This window comes from Filicampus tigris, chromosome 9 (assembly GCF_054856515.1).
Source record: "Filicampus tigris isolate MCC_2025a chromosome 9, RoL_Ftig_1.0, whole genome shotgun sequence".
NCBI classification, from domain to species: domain Eukaryota; kingdom Metazoa; phylum Chordata; class Actinopteri; order Syngnathiformes; family Syngnathidae; genus Filicampus; species Filicampus tigris.
This window is the reverse complement of record NC_141225.1, coordinates 841,395-861,647: the sequence shown is the minus strand read 5'-3', so window position 1 is coordinate 861,647 and position 20,253 is coordinate 841,395. Positions and strand designations below refer to the sequence as shown.

Here is a 20,253-nt window from a genome sequence, read left to right as displayed (position 1 = left end):
AAAGATTCTGACCATATTTGGTCTTCTGAGATTTTCGGCCCCTGGACTAAACTTTCATTAACACACACAGACGGACAGCGGGGTGATCGGTGAAATAAAAACAATATGGGGCACGGGTCATTGTGTCTGTGCGACCGCAAGGTACACAACACTATTTTAGTTTTATTATTATTTATTCCTTACTCGGCCGCGTGTCAGGAGTGCGGCACCTGCGTGTGATGGGGTATAGGTTAAGTTGGTTCTTGACACCATTTGGCTGACTTGGACCGACTGGGACCACGTGGGTCATTTAAATATGCAGACGAGAACTCTGTGGCGGTTAGGCGATGCCCAGCTCTGGGAAATAGAATGAAGAATATTTATAGATCCAAGACGCCCATATGCCAATTTTCTTTTCAGATATAAATGTACATTTCATATGAAACCCATTTTTGCAAAGTGTACAGTAAATGTTTAAATTCATATGTTTTTGACACAGTGAACATTGTTCGTGTTTAATCATATAATGTTAAAATAACCCCAAAAAGGAACCATGATACTAATCAGCCATCTAAGGCTGGACACCTTATGCCGTCATCTAATTTCTCCTTCACTTGACTCTCCTTGAGATATGGCGGGTGCATGATAAGCTTGTCATATCTTAGATTCAATACAATTCAATAAAATCTTGGTTCATCTCAAACCCAGCAGACAAAATTGTAAAATGCTCTGGCACAATTATATTGTGAAATTGTTATCAAATATTGTATTTGTAGTGAGTTTGTTGTTTCTGCAGGTTTCTCATCTGGCAGTGTACAACGATAAAATCACAGAATCATTTCATTTTTGGATGAATATTATGTTTATTCTGCTGCATTACTCTCTTAATTAGAGAGGCCCTTGAAATTAGGTTCCATTCCATATGGTAAAGTTGTCTGTTGGTCAAGTAACTTGTCCATGATGGCAATCTCCGTATCCTTTTTATGCACATCATCCTCAGGAGTCCAGGACATGTCGTATTGAAGTTTGAATGCACCGACAAACAGGTGAGGACAACTTGACCCCCATTCCTGTAGAATAGAAAGTATTTTAAAGAATAATTGCACAATAGTCATTTTAGGCAGTTAGTAACGACCAAGGTACTGGGGCAAACCTAGTGTGCCATGACATCACCAGGAGAAATTACCACAGGACATGATAAAATTATACTTACCGTTTTCTTCGGACTAAAAGTCTCAGTTTTTTTCATAATTTGGCCGGGGGTGCGATTTATACACTGGAGCGACTTATGTGTGAAATTATTAACACAGTATTTCAGCCATGGCTTGTTCGTGCTGACTTGTATTTATGATGTTTTGTCTCCCTCTGCAGGCGCTTTATCATCAAAACATCACAATTACTTCTATATCATTTCACATGTTATTGTAACCCACATAAAGAAACATAAGATACATCCTAAAAGCTATTAAAGTGCATGAAAAATGGAAACGGTTAAAGTCTAAATTCTAGTCTGTTTTGTTAAATAAGTAATTAAAATGGTATGATAAAAAGACAATTTGACTGTTAAGGCCTTGCTAGTCGAGGAAGCCAGCTTAACCAAACAGCTAAACACTCACAAATAAACGCCAGACTCTAGGTGTGCAGCGAAGTTGCCGTTTATATTGTGAAACTGCACAAGAAACAGAAAATACTATCAATCTATGCATTACATACACATGTATTTTCATAGACATGAACAAGATGAGCCTATGCTAACGATTAGCGATCACAATTATCATTAGCGATAGCGATTAGTATGTTCAGTCAACAACCAACAATCATCCACAATTCAGCTCGTATATAAGTGTCATTGCACACAATTGTCCAAGTTAGTTTCTGACGATTGTTGAACAAGAATGAACCACATATGATAGGTCTGCATTAAAAAATGTTGTCAACATTAAAATCCCCCCGTCACTCTCGTTGATGTGGCCGAGGGAAGACACATACGTCGCTCTCTCCGAATAACCGCGCTAATTGATGTGGTAGAGCTCCATGTTCGACGGATGGGCCGTGCTATGGTGATTAATGCTTTTATTGGAGATAGCCTGGGCGATTTTTTTTGTGTTGTAGGGTGGGTGCTGGGTGACATTTGGGGCCGTTGTCCGTCGATGGACTAAGCTAATGTTGCTAACACCGATTAGCGCGCAACTTATTTGCATTGTTTGTGATCTCCAGGGGAGCCAGCAAGGTTGTTGGGGATGCACGCCAGTCTCATGTGTCATTCATTGTATGTACACAGGTAGGTTTTTTTTTTTGTACATTTTGCTGTTTCTGTTTTCTATGGCACTCGTTCTTGATGTGGCCAAGGGGAGCCAGCAAGGCTGTCAGAGTTGCACGCCAATTAACGTGTCATTGTGTGTACATAGGTCGGTCAATAAAACACCATGTGAGACCCTACCATGTGAGGCTACCAACTACACTTTTTAATGAGTAACAAGAAGGCTGAACGACAGGAACAACAACACACACACGCTAAATCGACGCTCAACAGACTTCCTCAACCCCTCCCGCTCCCCACTAATCTCCTGCTGCCTTCACGATTCCCCCAGACAACAGGAAATTACATAACTCGTAAACATCACATAAGGTCACTACAATACGTTCTGGAAGAAAAAAAATATTAGATCAATGTTGCCAATATTTAATGTTTTGTTAGTGTTTTTTTTCTGGGATGCATCACAGAGTTGGTGAAGGTTGCGGTGAAGCGCACAAAAGAGGATATCAGAACATATCACAACATATCAGAGAGGAAGCCATCGCCACCGCCTCCAACAAGCGGCTTTGACCCCAGCAAGGAAGAACTTGTCGAGCAACACAGAAGCTACTTCAATCTAAACAAGCATGCCGTGTCATGAGAATTCACCTCAGACTTTCAAATAAAGACAATGCTTTTTTTAAAATGTTTTATATCTGTATTTATTGTGTACATGAAATGTGAAAGTAAAAAGTGATCTATTCCTGGATGTTCATGAAAGTGTACAATTGGTTACAAAATGTATTTCCATTACAGAAACTATGGAGTAAGATAGCTGCCAAAAAGGCATATGCGTGATTAACGATTCGTATCCATAATAGTCATAATCTGTGAGTACAATTCAAAATTGTGAGGGTTTGACTTCTTGAGAGTACGAATCAAAATTGTGAGGGTTTGACTTTTTTTTCTTTTGAGTGCATTGTTTTGTGAATACAACTCTCGCTTCTACGACTATGAATCTTCACTACGCACGAATTGCCAGCTAAGGATACGAATCACTTTGTGAGAGGATGAATCAACACAACATGCAAATTAGGATGACGTCACGCAGGCCACAGGCAGGTCCCAAGGGGAAGTTAATCGATACGCGATTCTCCACCCGCGCGCATGCATAGAGAAGAAAACAAAGATGGCGAGCTGAGCGGACGGCGCTTCCAGCGGCTCAGGAGACGCATCTTCACAGCAGGTAAAGTCAGCCACGCGTATATCCAATATATTAATATTTATTTCATGAAGTCGTTCCATCTCAAATAATAGCTTTGGACTCACAGGTTTACGGCTATAGATTGCAATCTAATGACGCGTTTCACTGCTAGCATTTGTACGTGGCTAATGTAGCTCTGTTTTCAGCGTCTAGTCATATCTGAAACCCTACTGGAGTTTAGTTACCTGTATGCACAATTTAGTCACCTCTACGCACAATTTAGCACGTCAACAAAAATGTATGTATTTTATGGATACTGTTAATTGTCCTTGCTAAATTGCTTGCTCCGTTTTTGATTGATTAAAGTCTCACAGAACACAAAAAAACAAGGACATTGTTTAATCCAAGAGAATAACTGAAGAAAAATATCTCCCATAATTTGTTCTAGTTTGAAGACATGTCTCTGAGTCCGATTGTCTTTGAGCTATCTTTAACAGAAATGTAGTGACTCGATTGAGGTTTATCTCCTGAATAATTATTGCAGTTGATGTTTTTGCGGTACAAACTTGTAGGCAGGGTAACTTCTATATATATTTATCTGCTGTATATTAACAAGAAGAGCAAATTATATATCAGTACACATTAACCAAGTGTTAAATGGATGTCAAGTTACACTCCACAAAAATTCCACTTTACAATGCTGTACTGCTAAGATCTTATTGACTGTCAGTATACAGTGATCCCTCATTCATTGCGGTTAATGGGTGGACAGAACCCGGCGCGATAAGTGAAAGCCGCAAAGTAGAGTCGGACTTATTATCATGATTATTATTTTATATATTTATTGTACGGTTTTATTTTGGGGGATTTGCGCCTCTGTTATGCGAACCCCAACATGGTTCCCACACTTCTAAATCATGAAGAATATAAATAACAAGCTTGCAGGCTATGATCAGAATTTAGCTTTGATCGACCAACCGCGGTAGCTGACGAGCACGACGGAACGTTCGCTAAAAACTATGTTAAAAAATGTCAATCATAAAATTGACTTACCTTAACAAGAATGCCATAGTGTAATTTATCCAATCCTACACTTTAAAACGCTTGTTGTCGTCGTGAAAAGTGAAAGTAAAAGCGTCCGCTTCTTCTTCCCTCATTCTTCTTCGCCTGCTTTTTCTTCTTCTTCTCCTCCTACTTCATTTCAAAAACAAAGACGAAGCATGGCCGCCGGGGGGATCATGCATTAACTTTATCTTTGCACAACAACATCAATAAAGTCCTTTGGATGAATTGCAACGCGGGATTGAAGTTACGGTAAGGTGTTTTAAGGCAAAAGTAACAACACTTTCACACATTATTTGGCGATGTCTTAAGTCGTCCGTGCTGCTGGCCGGTCGGGACCTGCGCTCACAAATTATAAACACAGCTCATGTACAGTACTATCATAGAGCAAACACATCATTACAAATATGGAGGAGAAAGTATCCAGCTTGACTCTGACTAAATCAATGGCACATTTGAATTGTGGACGAGACTAAGCGAGAGGCTGCGATGACGCGCACCGAGTCAGCTCATGTACAGTACAGTGTGTGGAAAAAGTAAATCCACTTGTGCTCTCGTTGGTGATCTTGCGCTGGGAACCAGTCACCACCTTTTATGAGTGCCTGGGGTATGTAGAAAGCCTCGTCCTAGTCAGCTCATATCTTTGAAACAATGCGTCTTTCTGCAATATAGCTCCTGATATGGCTGTGTTGTTTCATTTTTAATTTATGAATGCTTCTGAAAAATCCGCAATGCACTGAGGGCGCAAAAGTTGAAGCACGAAGTAGCGAGGGATCACTGTATGTATTTTTAAGCTTTCATGCACAAGTTGTGCACATTTTAATTGAAAATATTAGTTTCAATGTTATTTTTTCTTTTTATAGTACTAGCAACAAGATGGCTCATGCCTCACGAATAGTAGTTGTATTGATTCGATCAAAAAGACGAGGGTAACCCCAATTAATTTTCTTTTCAACATGCAGTATATGCAGCTAACAATACATATTTTTTTTTTAATTCAGAGCCACATTTATCGATGTTGCCATTTAGTTGAATAATTCATTTTGATTACATATTATCAAAGTTACCATCATCTCAAACTTTATACTTTGCCTGATAAATAACATTATATAATTATTATAATTATATTTTCATTTGAGACACTCATGTCCAGGATGATCTCTTTGGTGACGGTCGCTACTCTGACCCTACATGCTGAGTCGGAATGTAACTGCAAGTCACTGGTGATGGCTCAGATCCAGACGGAATGGGCTGATAAAACAGCAGAGTTGGAGATGGAGACAAACACTAATGTCCTTAGATGGACCGCCTGACTTGGGGGGATTCGGTGAATGAGGACGTGGGGATCAAAACAGAGCCACGAGAAAATAACAAATAAATTAAAATACTTGACAAAATCATGAGTACTAAATTGCATAAATAGACATCATAGTATTAATTCACCTGGTCTATTTGTAGGCATAAGATTTATTAATATCATGTCTGATACATTTTCTAGGGATGTAATGATTCATCTAAAATCAATTTAAACCGCTTAAAATATGCATCGATGTAAAAATAAAGGAATCGATTCTCAACGCCATGTTAACTATAGCCTCTCTCATGTTTCTGCTCTAAACTGCATACGCACATTGCGTAAATTACTTGACACTAGTGCTGCAAGATTAGTTGACTAACATGACGTCATGTCAGAGATAAAAATTGTTGACGCAATCAATCAATCAATCACATTTTATTTACCGTAAGACAACCCCCTCTTTTTCAAGGCTCAAGTGTGAAAAAAATGTTTTGGAATACCAAATTAATTTTTATAGAGAAAATAATTACAGTACATCTGAAACAAATGATTATAACAATGTATTTAAGAGAAAAGGCATGTTATTTTGCTTCTGTAACGGAGTTAAAAATATACTTAATATATTATTTTCCTTCCTGATTATGTTTTCGAATTTAAATGATAATTTCATGATTATTTTTGTATATTTGTGAATTTAATCTCAATAAGTCATTTATATGTATTAATATTTATTTATTTCCTGCGTAAGGGGCGCACTCTGCTTCCGTCATGCTCGTTGAGCTTCCGTAGCAACTTCCTTCTTCCCTCACAATTCGATGACTATTGCTGAAGTCACATTTGAAAGAGCTGCTACTTTGTTTCATTATTTTCCTCAAGGATTGAGTCTTTTGTGTTGATTTTACCAGTAAATAGAGGGTACAGTAACATGTTCTTACAATATCAAAGTGTGTTGTTTCTGTTTCACCAGCGATAATAGTTTTACAAATGTTTTTCAGTGTCGCTGTTTTGGCGCGAATACTATTCTTTTGCTATGTGATCAACACTGAGGAAGCATTTGTATTTGAGTATTTTCATGTTTAGGGAGCAGATGTTTTGACCACCTTGAAGACAAACTGTGTGTCTGTATTGTCTTCTACAGTTATGTTTTTCTTTGATGTCGAATTTTTGCCTTTGTTTTATATGTATATAATATATATATTACACTCAGTGAGCTGTCCCATTTTGGCCACTAGATAGAGTTGTTTTCCCATTCATGTTTATTTTTGTTCTCAAGAAGTTAAATGTAAAAATGCTGTTTTACACAATTCGATGACTATTGCTGAGGGGAGCAGATATGCCACCTTGAAGACAAACTGTGTGTCTGTATTGTCTTCTGCAGATTGCTGAGGAGAATAAATTGTTGAAAAACAGTAAATTGAGTGCCCTTAAGTGAACCCTAGAGACACACCCGTTACACCTCATTCAAATCTTAATATCTGAACATTTAAATATGTAAACTAAAGTGCAATCATATTCGTAAATGAATGACTTCTGGTTTTTGAAATGTAATTAAACCAATCTATTGTGATCAAACAACAAAATTGCGCTAACTGCATTAACCATCAAAGTGAAGTCTAACTGTAACTGTAGTCTTGAAACAAATCTGAATAAGGAAAAACATTGCAATAAAATAATGCAAACTGGTTTAACTTTAGAGTAGCTGAGATCTGTCATGACAGAACATTACTCTTCACAAACTATCTGCCTCGCTGTGCGCAAGTCATCCTCACGTGACAGGGGTGGGCCTGGGGAGTCAAGTTCAGCATTCGCTTCAATGATATCTGGCGCCATCAAACGTCGTGAATGGGTATAATGTCTAGACCCCGAATATAAAACGACCCCCACTTTTTCAGTCTTATTTCAATGCAAAAAACACCGTCTTATATTGGGGGGAATACGGTATATAGCACTTTTCACACAGGAAAATATAACTCAAAGTGCTGTAAAACATCCAAAACACAACATTAACAAAAAGACCCACTCCCGTCGTCCCTCCCAACAAACCCAAAGACATACACACACGCACACACACACACACAAAGCGCACAACCTGATAAACTGTGTTAAAAAGACATGACAAGGCACAGAGAAACCATATGAGGAAAGGCTACCCAAGGGAAGCTCATCCACGCTGAGGGGAATGACAGCCCACGGCTACAGGGAGTGCCACCACCACAGAGACCCCCGGCTTGGCTCAACCAGATGGACCCCACACATAGTGTAGGGGCCCCTGGTCACCCGGACCCAAGGAGCCCCTGCGATGATGGCCCCCACGGGAAGGGCAGCCACCAACCCAACACGGAGGCCCCCCATGAGGAAACACCGGAGCTAAAAGCTAACAACAACAGAGAACAACAAACTAAAAGAAAAAACAGTAATATAACCGAAGAACTAAAATCAGTAAGATAAGAGAAAAAAATAGTCCTCAATTAAAAGAAAAAGATAAACTGCTTAAAATTATTTAAAAGCCAAACTAAAAGGGTATATCTTGAGCTTCCTCTTAAAAAATATCATGGTTTTGTATAATTACGCGTTGCTAATTTTTCTCTCGACGATGGCTCATCTCCCCCTGGAGAAAAAAAGGATTGGTGCCCAAGAAGAGTGAAATGTGTTTACAAGTACGGTATTTCTTTTAGTATTTATAGGTAGTTTCAAAGTATTAGTGGAACTCAGCATAATGTATAGTTTTTGGTTCTATTTTAAAATGCACAAATTCAGCTAAATACATATACGGCCACATTATTACCTTCAATTTCAAATACCGGTACTACACAAAAAACAATTCAGGAATGCTGGTACAACCTGCACAATTTAATGCAAGTTGAATGTACTATCATCTTGTCTTTATCCTTTTCTACAATACCTTAAAGAATTCTAGCTGTAGGCTACCAATAGTCAGTCATATAAGACCAGCTGCTTGCTGGTGCAATTATGCCGCAATTTACATATGATCCGATTACTCTACTAATCGCAACTACTGTTGGTGAATAGTCGACTCGCAAAATAATCGTTTGTGACAGCCCTAGTTGACACTTGAATCTGGTCAGGAGTAAATCGTTACATCCATAACATGTACAGTAGATCTATTAAAATAATTTCAGGAGAAAACGTAATTGAGTGTGCTGAACAGGTATGCTGATGATGATATTGCACTTCTTTAGCACAGATCATTTTCTCAAGTTAATCCTCTGATTTCACTACCTTCTGTTAAAAAAAAGTCTTTGGGCCCAAGAAGAGTGAAATATGGATACAAGTACTTCTTTTTGTAGTTATAGTAATTTCAAAGTATTAGTGCAACTCTGCATAGTGGATAGTCTTGGTTCCATTTTAAAATGCACAACAGAATTACAGCTAAAAACTTTTAAGGCAAGAGTATCGTCATTAATTTAAGTCGCTCCCTTATTTATAAACATGTCAAGGAATGATGGCTTAAGTTGCAAAGTTTAATACATGTTGAATGTACTATTGTCTTAATTGTCTTCATGATTAGGATGTAAATAAAGAATTCAAGCTGTAAGCGAATGATGGTTATTAATGGTTATTAAATATAATCCGATTAGTCGACTAATCGCGACTAATGTTAGTGATTAGTCAACTAGCAAAATAATCATTTGTGGCAGCCCTATTGCCAGGGCTGTCCATACCATTTACTGTACTCCCAAATACAACAAGGAGTTTCTGAATTACTTTTCAAATCTTCTTCTGAAATCATGCTGATATATGATCACATCCTGTTTATGACCCCACTCACAAACATGGACACACTTTAGATCAGACATGTCCTAAGTGTGGCCCACAGTCAAATTGTATCTGTCATAAAATTAATAACGTCTGGCCTGTAGCCCCGTTGGCAAGCGTATGAAATACACTCTAAACGCAATTTCACATTTACACACAAGAGGGCAGCAGCACTCTATCCAACTCCATAACCCTGTGTGACCCAAAGGTGAAAATTGGACTATTTTTTCACTGAAATACACAACTGTGTCTGCCTTATATATATATATATATATATATATATATATATATATATATATATATATATATATATAAAAAAAAAGTTACATCTTGGCTGTGCTGCACTTTATTTTGCAGTCAGCCAGTTGGTCCAAAATGCTGCTGCTCCCCTCCTAACTGGAGCTTGGAAGAGGGAGCACATAACCCCAATTCTAGCCTCCCTTCACTGGCTCCCACTACATTTTCGGGTTTATTTTAAGATGTTTCTTTTTGTCCTCAAATGTTGTAATGTCCTCACCGCAGCATACCTCTCTGAGCTTCTCCACCCCTACGCACCTGCCCTGTGCCTCAGGTCTGTGGACCTGGTGCTAGATGAGGGTTTGAGTGGCCACTGCTGTCAGAGAGCCCGGTCCTCTGCCGTTTTTCATTTGACTCCCGAGGCCCTTTACAATGAGAGGGGCGGTCGGCGGGGCTGTATCCGACCGTCAGGGGCTGTGAGCCGCCACCCGGGGTCCGCTGGATGAAGCAGAGCCCCCCACTTAATGCTGCAAAGTCAAACTTTCAACTGTTTTTACAAGTCCACTTCCAGGCAGGACGCCCGACAAGCGTATCCAGGAAAAAGCACTGTGAGTGGAGATACCTTTGCCGAGGAGTTGGCCTCTCAGGCTAGAGCTGCAACCTGCGCATCCCATTCCAACCATGCCTACCAGGTTGATCCTGCCCATCCTTTGATTGCTCCATCCATACTTGTGTAACTGTGTTAATCCCTAGATCTATACATGCAAAAAAAGAAAAAAAAAGGGCGCCGACCTCCGGAGATTCGCGCATTTATCAGATCCAAAGCATGGATCCAACTCGGTGGCCGGGCCCGAGGGCTTGGTCCCTCTGGTAGCCTTTGGTGAATCTATTTCGATGGTTTGGTGAGGAACAGGGTTGGGGTTAGCTTGACTTGACTATCTGAATATAAAAGTTGTAACAAGGGCAATTTTTCCATTGGTGAACCAACAGGAAGAATCATTACTGGAGAAGCCTCATTAAGAACCGAAATCTAAACGATAAAATCCAGTGCCAGTGTGAGTCGAGGGCCAAACGCTAACCTTAACCCCGGCATAATTTGAAGTGAAAGCCAGCACGTTGTCATGGAAGGAAGGGAGGCGCCAAAGTGCGTGCATTTGGCAAATCCCTAAAAATGTAAACTATGAAAATCCCAGTGTTCTGGTGGATGGATCTGTGTGGCCAGGCAACAGGCCAGTAACGCGGGCATAAAGATTGCCCAGAGAGGCCCGGTCGTCTGGCCGAGCGTAATTCGGCCTATGTGTGTGTATGTGTGCGCTTGGAATTTTGTCCTTGTCGTGTGTCTGTGTGCGTATATGCGCTTACTTAAGCGCACATACAGCAATTTTGTCCTCGTCATGTATGGGCTATCTCACATTTTAAAAATCAGTTTAAGTGTTAAAAATCAGCATGTGCACCACAACCTTTCCAACAACTAAACAAAAATATAAAAAACAAATAATAATTTTAAAAAACTAATATTCACAATACACAATACTCTACCTTAGGAGAAATGATGGAAAAGTATTTTTGTCCAGATGGTCGCTGGTAGAGGTAATACATGTTGCCCGGTTTTTTCACCATGTTACAGGCAGCATGGTGAAGGTCAGCATCTCTTTTTGCTTCTTCTAAGACCTAGACATGTACATAAAGAGAAATCAAATATATGTAACAGTCAATTAGCATCTTTTTAAATGTCTGTCAAACAAATGAACATCAATTTTTACACCCCATGTTTTTAAGTAGGGCTGGTCGATTAACTGATTGTATCAATTCATTTGAGTTTCTAGGTCAAAAACCTCTCAAATACCATGAAAAAAATGGTACGCTCTCAGCAGTGGTTTTTGAGGCGTGATGATACAGAAGTACCGTATTGGCCCGAATAAAAGACGAACCCCCTCTTTTTCAAGACTCAAGTTTGAAAAAAGTTTTTTTGAACACCAAATTAATTTTTATACAGAAAATAATTACAGTACATCTGAAACAAATGATTATAACAATATATTTGAGAGAAAAGGCATGTTATTTTGCCTCATTCAAATCTTAATATCTCAACATTCAAATATGTAAACTAAAGTGCAATCACATTCGGAAATGAATGGCTTCTGGTTTTTGAAAAAAAAAACAATCTATTGGGATCAAACAACAAAATTGCAATAACAGCATTAACCATCAAAGTGAAGTCCAACTAACTGTAATCTTGAAACAAATCTGAATAAGGAAAAACATTGCAATAAAATACCCGCGACCCTTGTGAGGATAAGCGGTATGGATAATGAATGAATGAATGAATGAATTGCAATAAAATTATGCAAACTGGTTTAACTTGAGAGTAGCTGAGATCTATCATGACAGAACATTACTCCTCACAAACAATTATCTGCCTCGCTGTGCTCAGTGTCACTGTCCTTAATCCCATCCTCTGGCTCCTCCCATAGCACGTCATCCTCACGTGACAGGGGTTGCTTTGGCTTGCGGAGTCAGCATTTTCTTAAATGATATCTGGCGCCATCAAGCGTCGTGAATGGGTATAATGTCGAGACCCTGAATATAAGACTACCCCCACTTTTTCAGTCTTATTTCAATGCAAAAAACACCGTCTTATATTCGGGCCAATACGGTATATCGCAAAAGTGTAACGGAAACACATTTTTCGCATTTCCAATAGTCATGTGACTTCCCACTCACATGACCGGGCATTCCTCATCTTTGGATTCATGGTAGCTGCATATAATGACACGCTACACATGGGCAGAAAAAGAGACAGACATATTTCAGAACGTTCCTCCCAATCACGCCCTTCCGGATATCACTGTCATTGCCCACGTGTGAGCATTGAAGTCTTCCAGCAGAACGAGCATTGAAGTCCCCGAGCAGAACGATGGAGTCCCCAGGTGGAGCACTCTCCAGCACACACTCCAAGGACTCCAAAAAGGGTGGGTACTCTGCACTGCTGTTTGGTGCATAAGCGCAAACAACAGTCAGGACCCGTCCCCCCCACCCTAAGGCGGAGGGAGGTTACCCTCTCGTCCACCGGGGTAAACCCCAATGTACAGGCGTCAAGCCGGGGGGCAATAAGTATGCCCACACCTGCACGGCGCCTCTCACCTTGGGCAAATCCAGAGTGGAAGAGTGTCCAACCCCTCTCGAGAGGACTAGTACCAAAGCCCAAGCTATGTGTGGAGGTGAGCCCGACTATATCTAGTCGGAACTTCTCAGCCTCACACACCAGCTCGGGCTCCTTCCCTGCCAGAGAGGTGACATCCCATGTCCCAAGAGCTCATTTTTGCTGCCGGGGATCGGACCGCCAAGGTCCCTGCCTATAACCGCCGCCCAGCTTGCACAGCACCCGACCCCTTTGGGCCCCCCCCACCGGTAGGGAGCCCATGGGAAGGGGGACTCACGTTGCCTTTTCAGGCTGGGCCCCATGGGTGCAGGCCCGGCCATCAGGCGCTCGCCATCAAGCCCCACCTCCAGGCCTGGCTCCAGGGGGGGGCCCCAGTGGCCCGCGTCCGGGCAAGGGAAAACGTTATCCATTAATTGTATTCTTCATAAGGGGTCATTTTGAGCCGTGCTTAGTCTGGTCCCTCACCTAGCACCTGTTTGCCATGGGTGACCCTGCCAGGGGCATAAAGCCCCAGACAACTTATCTCCTAGGATCATTGGTACGCCCAAACCCCTCCATAACGGTAAGGTGACAGCTCATGGAGACTGCATTTGCCTTTATCTTTATATTCTATAATGTATAATAGATTTGACTATTCATTTCACTATTTTACTAAAAATTAATAAATTGCTTGTTTCTTAAAATACATTAGAAACGGACCTTGAAAAAAAGTAATTGCATATCAGATCACAATTGCGGGGGGGCTGGGGAGGGGTTGGATTTCAATTTGATAATTTTCCATAATCCTTCAACCCTACGGGGAAATTTTTTAATTGTGGGGAAAAAGTGCATTTTTTAATTGACATATTGCCCAGCCCTAATTTCAATATAACTTTCAAGAACTTTGTTGAGTGCTTGAGATTCATCACAAATGTATTTGTTTAATAACTGCTGTAATATCTAGAGAAAAGCTGTGTCATATGTGCCATGTCAGTAGTGTCCTCATTTCACAATTTGCTGGTGCACTCACCTTTCTTGCTTGTTCTTGTAGATATCTGATCTGGTCAGCAATTACCGACAGTTTGTTGCAAGCATTGGCTTTAACAAAATCGTCTGCCTGAGAAAACACGTCACTGTCAGCTCAAAGCAAAAAATGATCAATTAGATTTCCCAAAATAAAAACTGTGTCCGAACCTTCTGCAGTTGTGTTGCCAAAGCAACAAGATCCATGGCATCCCCCACTCTCGTGGTCTGGTAGGTGTTGACAAGTTCCAGTCCACCAGGAGCGACGCTGCTCTCAACCAGAGTCACTACAGAACCAGACTGATGTTTACATCAATTGCTTTCACATGTGATATGCATTCACAATGGAAATACAGTACAGTAATGATTCTCTACGAAGGAATCATATTTGCATTGTTCCATCTTTCGTTTTAACAGAATTTCCTTATGTGGGAAACGACTATGGTACATGTCCTGTATGAACGTGCAAGTATGTTAACAAAATACACGTGTAACTACAGTAAACTGTACTGTATTTTAGTGTTGATTTTTCTCAGACTTGGGAAAAAAATGAGTCTATTTTGAGTTGTTGTGTTGGCTTTATTCTTTGCTGTAGAGAAAATGTTTGTCTGCGTATCATACAGTTTTGTTGCTAATTGCAAGAAACTGTCGCGTTGATCATCACTGATGTCTGGGGATTCTTGTGCATACAAACGCATTTTTGATGCCATCTCCATAGCTCTCTCGCTGGACGGTGCCTTTACATCAGGACTTTTCTCGTAGATTTGAGTTTTTCCGACTCCTAGTGTCTCCTGGATGTTTTTTATTTTGTGTCCAGCTTCGCATAATCGGATGGATTTCACTATCGCTTTCACGGTCATTACCGTTCTTCTTCGTTTGGATGCCATGAACTACAGACGGAAATGTAAATGAATAAATTTAAAATCTTTCGCAATTTCAGTAAAACGCATGCCAAAGAAGTAACTTACTTGTCGCCGTTTTGGATCCGATGATGGCGGAGCGGTCAGAGTTTTTCCATATTACGAGCGGGAGCTGCTTGAGTTTACGCTAGTGCGGGCTTCCCTATGGGTTCCGGATACAGTACCGGAACTTCCGTTGGAAGTAAACGATCGTTAATGTAATATAGTGGAAGAAAATTTAATGCATACATTTTTTTTTCCGAGTGAGGGAATTTCCGTTTGATCTGATGATGGCGGAGCGGTCAAAGTTTTTCCGTAGTATAGAGCGTGGACTGCTTGAGTTTGCGCTCACTGCGGTCTTCGCTATTAGTTCCGGATTCCGGAACCTCTGCTGTCAGGAATTGATCGTTAATGTAATATAGGAGTAGAAAATGTAATGCATACGTTGTTTTTCCGGGTGAGGGAATTTCTGTTTGACAGAGGTCCGTAGGTAGGAATACTTACTGTACTCTGAATTCATTTTATACGTGGCAACAACGCATTCAGTATTTCCGGTGAGGAGGGAAAAGTCAGATGACCTAACAGTTTCTACTGTCAATATGTTACTAGGTCCTTCGACGCCCTTTGACTGAAAAGTAACCTCTGTTATTAAATGTTTGATAACCTGGTGTTGTGCTCTAAGTCAGGGGTCAGCAACCTTTGACACTCAATGAGCCATTTCGACCCGGTTTCCACAGAAAAAAAAACACTGAGAGCCGCAAACGCTCTTCACATGTAAAATGAAGACACGTGTGTATATATATATATATATATATATATATATATATATATATATATATATATATATGTAGATTTACAGTGTTGGGCAAGTTACTTCCAAAATGTAATATATTACATATTACTAGTTACTTGCATGTGAAAGTAATACGTTTCTTTAGAATATTACTCTATTTGTAGAGTAATGCGTTACTCAAGTTTAAGTTACTTTTGCTAGTATATATATTGATCGGGTCAAATTATTTGACGCATTTAACGCATGCGCAGAATGTCCGCCGGCCGATGCATAATCCCACTAGAAGTACACAAAGAGCAGCAGAGCGGACGCGTGTCGCCCGCAGGAGTATAAAGAAGCATTTTGAAACAAGAGGATATCTTTAAATCTCAGAAATGTGAATTGGTTTTCCTCAGCGACTGAGGATAAGTAGAGAAGAGGGCTGTCTTGTTTTGTGTTAATGAAGTCAGTTAAAGAAGGGACACACGACATGCTGAAACCATGGCATAGCACAGCATTAAGAACCTCAGCCAATCACATTCGTGTGCACTTCAGGGACTACTCGGGAAAAAAAATAAACTCTAACAATATAAAGAAGCATTTTGAAGCATTTCGAAAGAAGGGGGGAGCTTTAAATCTCAGAAATGTGAATAAATTGGTTTATCTCAGTGACTGAGGATGAGTAGAGAAGAGGTCTGTCTTGTTTTGTGTTAAAGTCAGTAACTAAAGAGGAACCACCTACAGCATAGCATAGCATAACATAATGAGCCAATCACTTGTTCATCTTGAGGCCGGAACTTTGACTTTCTCTATCCAATTCTCTATCGTCATTGCTGTTGGAGAAATGAACAATGTCATCGGCAAACCGCAGGTGACTAAGGTAAGCACCATTAATTCTTAGCCCGTCATTTTCCCAATCAAGTTTTCGAAGCAAGCCGAAAAGAGTTTAGGGGAAAGTGTATCACCCTGTCTCACACCCTTTTCTAGGCTGATTTGAAATTATTCATCATAATGATATATGTAAAATCTCCCACTTATTGAAATTTGTTTTGTTTGCAGATGATACCAATATTCTGGTTTCTGGTGAAAAAATGCAAAATATTCTGGATATAATCACACCAGAGTTCCAAAAAGTTAAAATATGGCTTGACAAAAACAAGTTATCAATAAACCTAAACAAGACAAAATGCTGATGGTGTTTGGAAATGTCAAAGCAAACAATCAAGTTAAAGTACAAATTGGAGGTGTAAACATAGAGACAGTGGATGAGACAAAACTCCTTAGGGTAATTATTGACCGGAAAATATGTTGGAAGCCTCACATTAAATATATCAAATCTAAACTTTCAAAAAGTGTTTATATCCTATCGAAAGTAAAACATTTTCTCAACCAAAAATCCTTGCACATTCTTTTCAACTCACTAGTTTTACCATATTTAAACTATTGTTCAGAGGTCTGGGGTAACACATACAAGAAAGAATTCAATGCAGCCTCTTTTTATACTGCAAAGAAGAGCTGAGAGCAATCCACAACGTCAGTTATCTGCACCACACAAATCCAATGTTTCTATGCTCTAAAAGTTTAAAATTGTTTGATCTTATAGAATATAAAACTACAACTAATCTACAAAGCAAAACACAATTTACTGCCGGGTAATATTCAAAATATGTTTTCAGAAAGAGAAGGTGGCTATAATCTAAGGGGAACACATAATTTAAAGACAAAGTACTCACGCACAACAATGAAAAGTTTTTCTGTATCTATATGTGGAGTAAAACTATGGAATAAACTGAATACTGATCTACAACAATGCCCAAACATACACCAGTTCAAAACGAAACATAAAATAAGTATTTTAGAGAAATATAAAGATGAAGAGGGGCTGATAGAGTTGTAGAGATATTATTATATTATTATATAAATTAGGGGTGCAATTAGGGGTGCAACGGTAAGCTAAATCATATTTCGGTTCGGTTTGTTTTTTTGGAAACTTCGGTTCGGTATATTTTTGGTCAAAAAAAAAAACATATATATTTTTTTCTAAATATGTTTATTTTGAAAAAAAAGACAAGTAAATGGTACATTTTTTAGAAAAATAAATAAAAGCGAACCATTTGGGTTATATTCTAAGAAATTACACCAGAATAAAAAATACACTAACAATAAAGATCTCTTAATTTTGTAAATTATTAAGACACTGAAATCTTTAAACACTCAGCAGCAATAACCTATGACACACCTAAGTATTCTAGTTAAAGACAAGCTGTCATTATGTATGCATGTATACACTTTTTGTGATAAAAAAAAATACATACAATAACAGTTACAATTATTGCTAACTATATTAAAACTCTTTTTATAATGAAAAAATACAGTAACTTTAAAAAGTCTTCATGAAATTGTATACACTTTTTAGGCATTGTAATCTTTGAATGTTCAACAGCATATTGTTACGAATTGGGCTATCCGTGTTGTGATCGGATTTGTGTGTTGCTGAGTTGTGATATTTCCGAGGTTCATGAATGCATCGGCAAACGAGTAGAGCTTACTTAGTCTTAGTACGTGCTGTCTAGGTCTGTGAAAACAACCCACCGTATTCCATTGCTTTTACCTGTGACCGCATATAAAGCTTGCAGAAAATCATGCCTATAAGTTGTTGTGCGCTTGGAGTGTTCAACCATAACATGATGGAAACAAAATTATCATTCCGTATTACTGTCGCAGGGCTTCAAGCGACAGGTTTAGAGCAACTCAAACATCTTTGATCAAGATTTGCGTCTCTTCATTTCTCACAGGATGCCACATAGCCGCATAGGCACTTCATGTTAGGCTTTTCACAATATAAAGGGATGTACTTAAACCAGGTTACACCACAATTACTGTGTGGACCGCGAACGTCAAAGAAAGTGGGTAAAAGGAGTGAAGAGAATGGGACTGGTTGGGAATGGAAGCTCACTAAAGGCCAAGATAGACCAAACCTACGTCGGAGGTCGTGAAGCGTCGTGGCGTCTGAATGCGCCGTCTGATTGATGTAGTGACCACCATCATAGTGTCGAAACTCGTCGGTAAGCGTCTTGGGGGCGTTTACGCGTGCTGAATCAGTGTTGACACTCATGACATTTGGTCACTCTGATTGGCTGTTAGCTAGCAAATCAGCGCTCGGAGCACCAACGGGTAGTGACAAATACAGATAAACAGTGAGCACGCCTTCGCTGCCTTAATCTTCTTACAAGTACCAGAGCGAGGGTTGACAATTTAAGTATTTCACAATACCGTGTCAAGAACGTGATGGTTTACTTTGCGTGTGAGTTCATCATGAGCGAAGAATATATCTGAAGCATTGCTTACGTTTTTATAATCCGCCCCTGGCCAACAGCTTTCCGGTTGGATTTTTCTAACAATGAGAAATAGTGACTACCACCGCCGATTGTATGGATGGGTATTACATCTTATGCATGCACAGAAGGTACTTTAATGGTCAGCGTCGCTGTCTGTCTTTGCGGTGTGTTTTTCCAGCCTAGACGTGCCGACAGCTGGCCGGACGCCACAGGGGGTAAGCGTCTGTCACTGTTGGCCAACGTCGTTTTGGTCTATCTAGGCCTTAACAGTGCTTTGTGGTGAGCACTTCATAAGTGGTAAGACTCGTTCTCAAGTGATAAAAGTCGCACTTTTGCTTCTGCAGGCAGATTGTTATAGTAGTCAAACAACATTTCATCACTTTTTGAAATCTAAATAAACCTCACAAATCAAATGACAACGACCCACGGTTAAATGCTTTTTAATGAGCGGAGTTTGTTTTCACCGACTTGACTTGTGGCGTCATGTTGACGTAAGATCAGAATTGTCCAGATGTCGAAAACATTTCTGTCACTGCATTGTCTCTATACGCTTATGACACAATAAGCTGTAATGTAATTCAAATATTTTCTCAATTTTGCACCCACCCACACTTAAATGCAACTAACTTTAATTCAGTGTTAGCTATCATTCCAAGTTTACATGATTTAAGTGTCACATGTTTGTTCACATGTTTTTGCGAAAGCCGATTATAACAAATTTCTTTACCTTGAGTTTTTGTGTCGGGCTGGTTAGGGAGGCTGACAATTCCATCCATTGTTTCTTATGCCAGTCTTTATTGAACAGTCCTTTCTTATTTGGTCGAATTTGCTCAGGCCCAGTTAAGTAATCAGCTTGTTTTGCCAGAAGAGTAGAGTTCGTTGCGTTCCTTCGTTATCTGAGTAGTTGAACCTGTCCACTGACTGCCCTTTACGGAAAACGCGACCTCACTGACTAAGCGTTGTGGCAACCTTGTCAGCACTGACCGCCCGAGTGTACCCCCCTCGGCTAATTTGTCGACGAAAACACAGGGGTTAGATCGCAAGTCACGTTTCGAGGTTCTCAACACCACGCTCGATACAACGAACGTGACACGGAAGTTGTTCTTACGCCACCGCCGTGTGAGAGACAGCTGGGGCGTTCCTGTTACGACACACTCACGCCTATTGGACGTTCCTGTCAGCGTGTTGTCGACCAATCGCAAATAATTTTGTAAGGCACCAGGTGAATCAAACAGCAAACAATATAATGATATCACATATTCAATTCCAAAATGTAATCAGAGTCCA

General features: G+C 39.9%; 1 protein-coding gene across 1 annotated transcript; it reads right to left on the bottom strand.

The window, feature by feature from the left end:
* Positions 1–817: 817 nt before the first annotated feature.
* c9h1orf50 (chromosome 9 C1orf50 homolog) lies at positions 818–20,127 on the bottom strand. Its single transcript, XM_086041159.1, has 5 exons — positions 19,694–20,127; positions 14,129–14,244; positions 13,965–14,051; positions 11,332–11,463; positions 818–1,049 (listed from the first exon to the last, which is right to left on the bottom strand). The coding sequence occupies exons 1-5, from the start codon at positions 19,740–19,742 to the stop codon at positions 864–866; spliced, it is 570 nt and encodes a 189-aa protein (XP_085897285.1). The 5' UTR covers positions 19,743–20,127; the 3' UTR covers positions 818–863.
* Between the last annotated feature and the right edge of the window lie 126 nt (positions 20,128–20,253).

Excerpts from the sequence above, each read along its gene's own strand:
- c9h1orf50 (XM_086041159.1), bottom strand. The coding sequence starts at position 19,742 with ATGGATGGAATTGTCAGCCTCCCTAACCAGCCCGACACAAAAACTCAA. Across the intron at positions 14,052-14,128 it reads TGGCAACACAACTGCAGAAG|GCAGACGATTTTGTTAAAGC; the intron begins GTTCGGACACAG and ends GTGTTTTCTCAG. Across the intron at positions 1,050-11,331 it reads TTTCCATCATTTCTCCTAAG|GAATGGGGGTCAAGTTGTCC; the intron begins GTAGAGTATTGT and ends TCTATTCTACAG.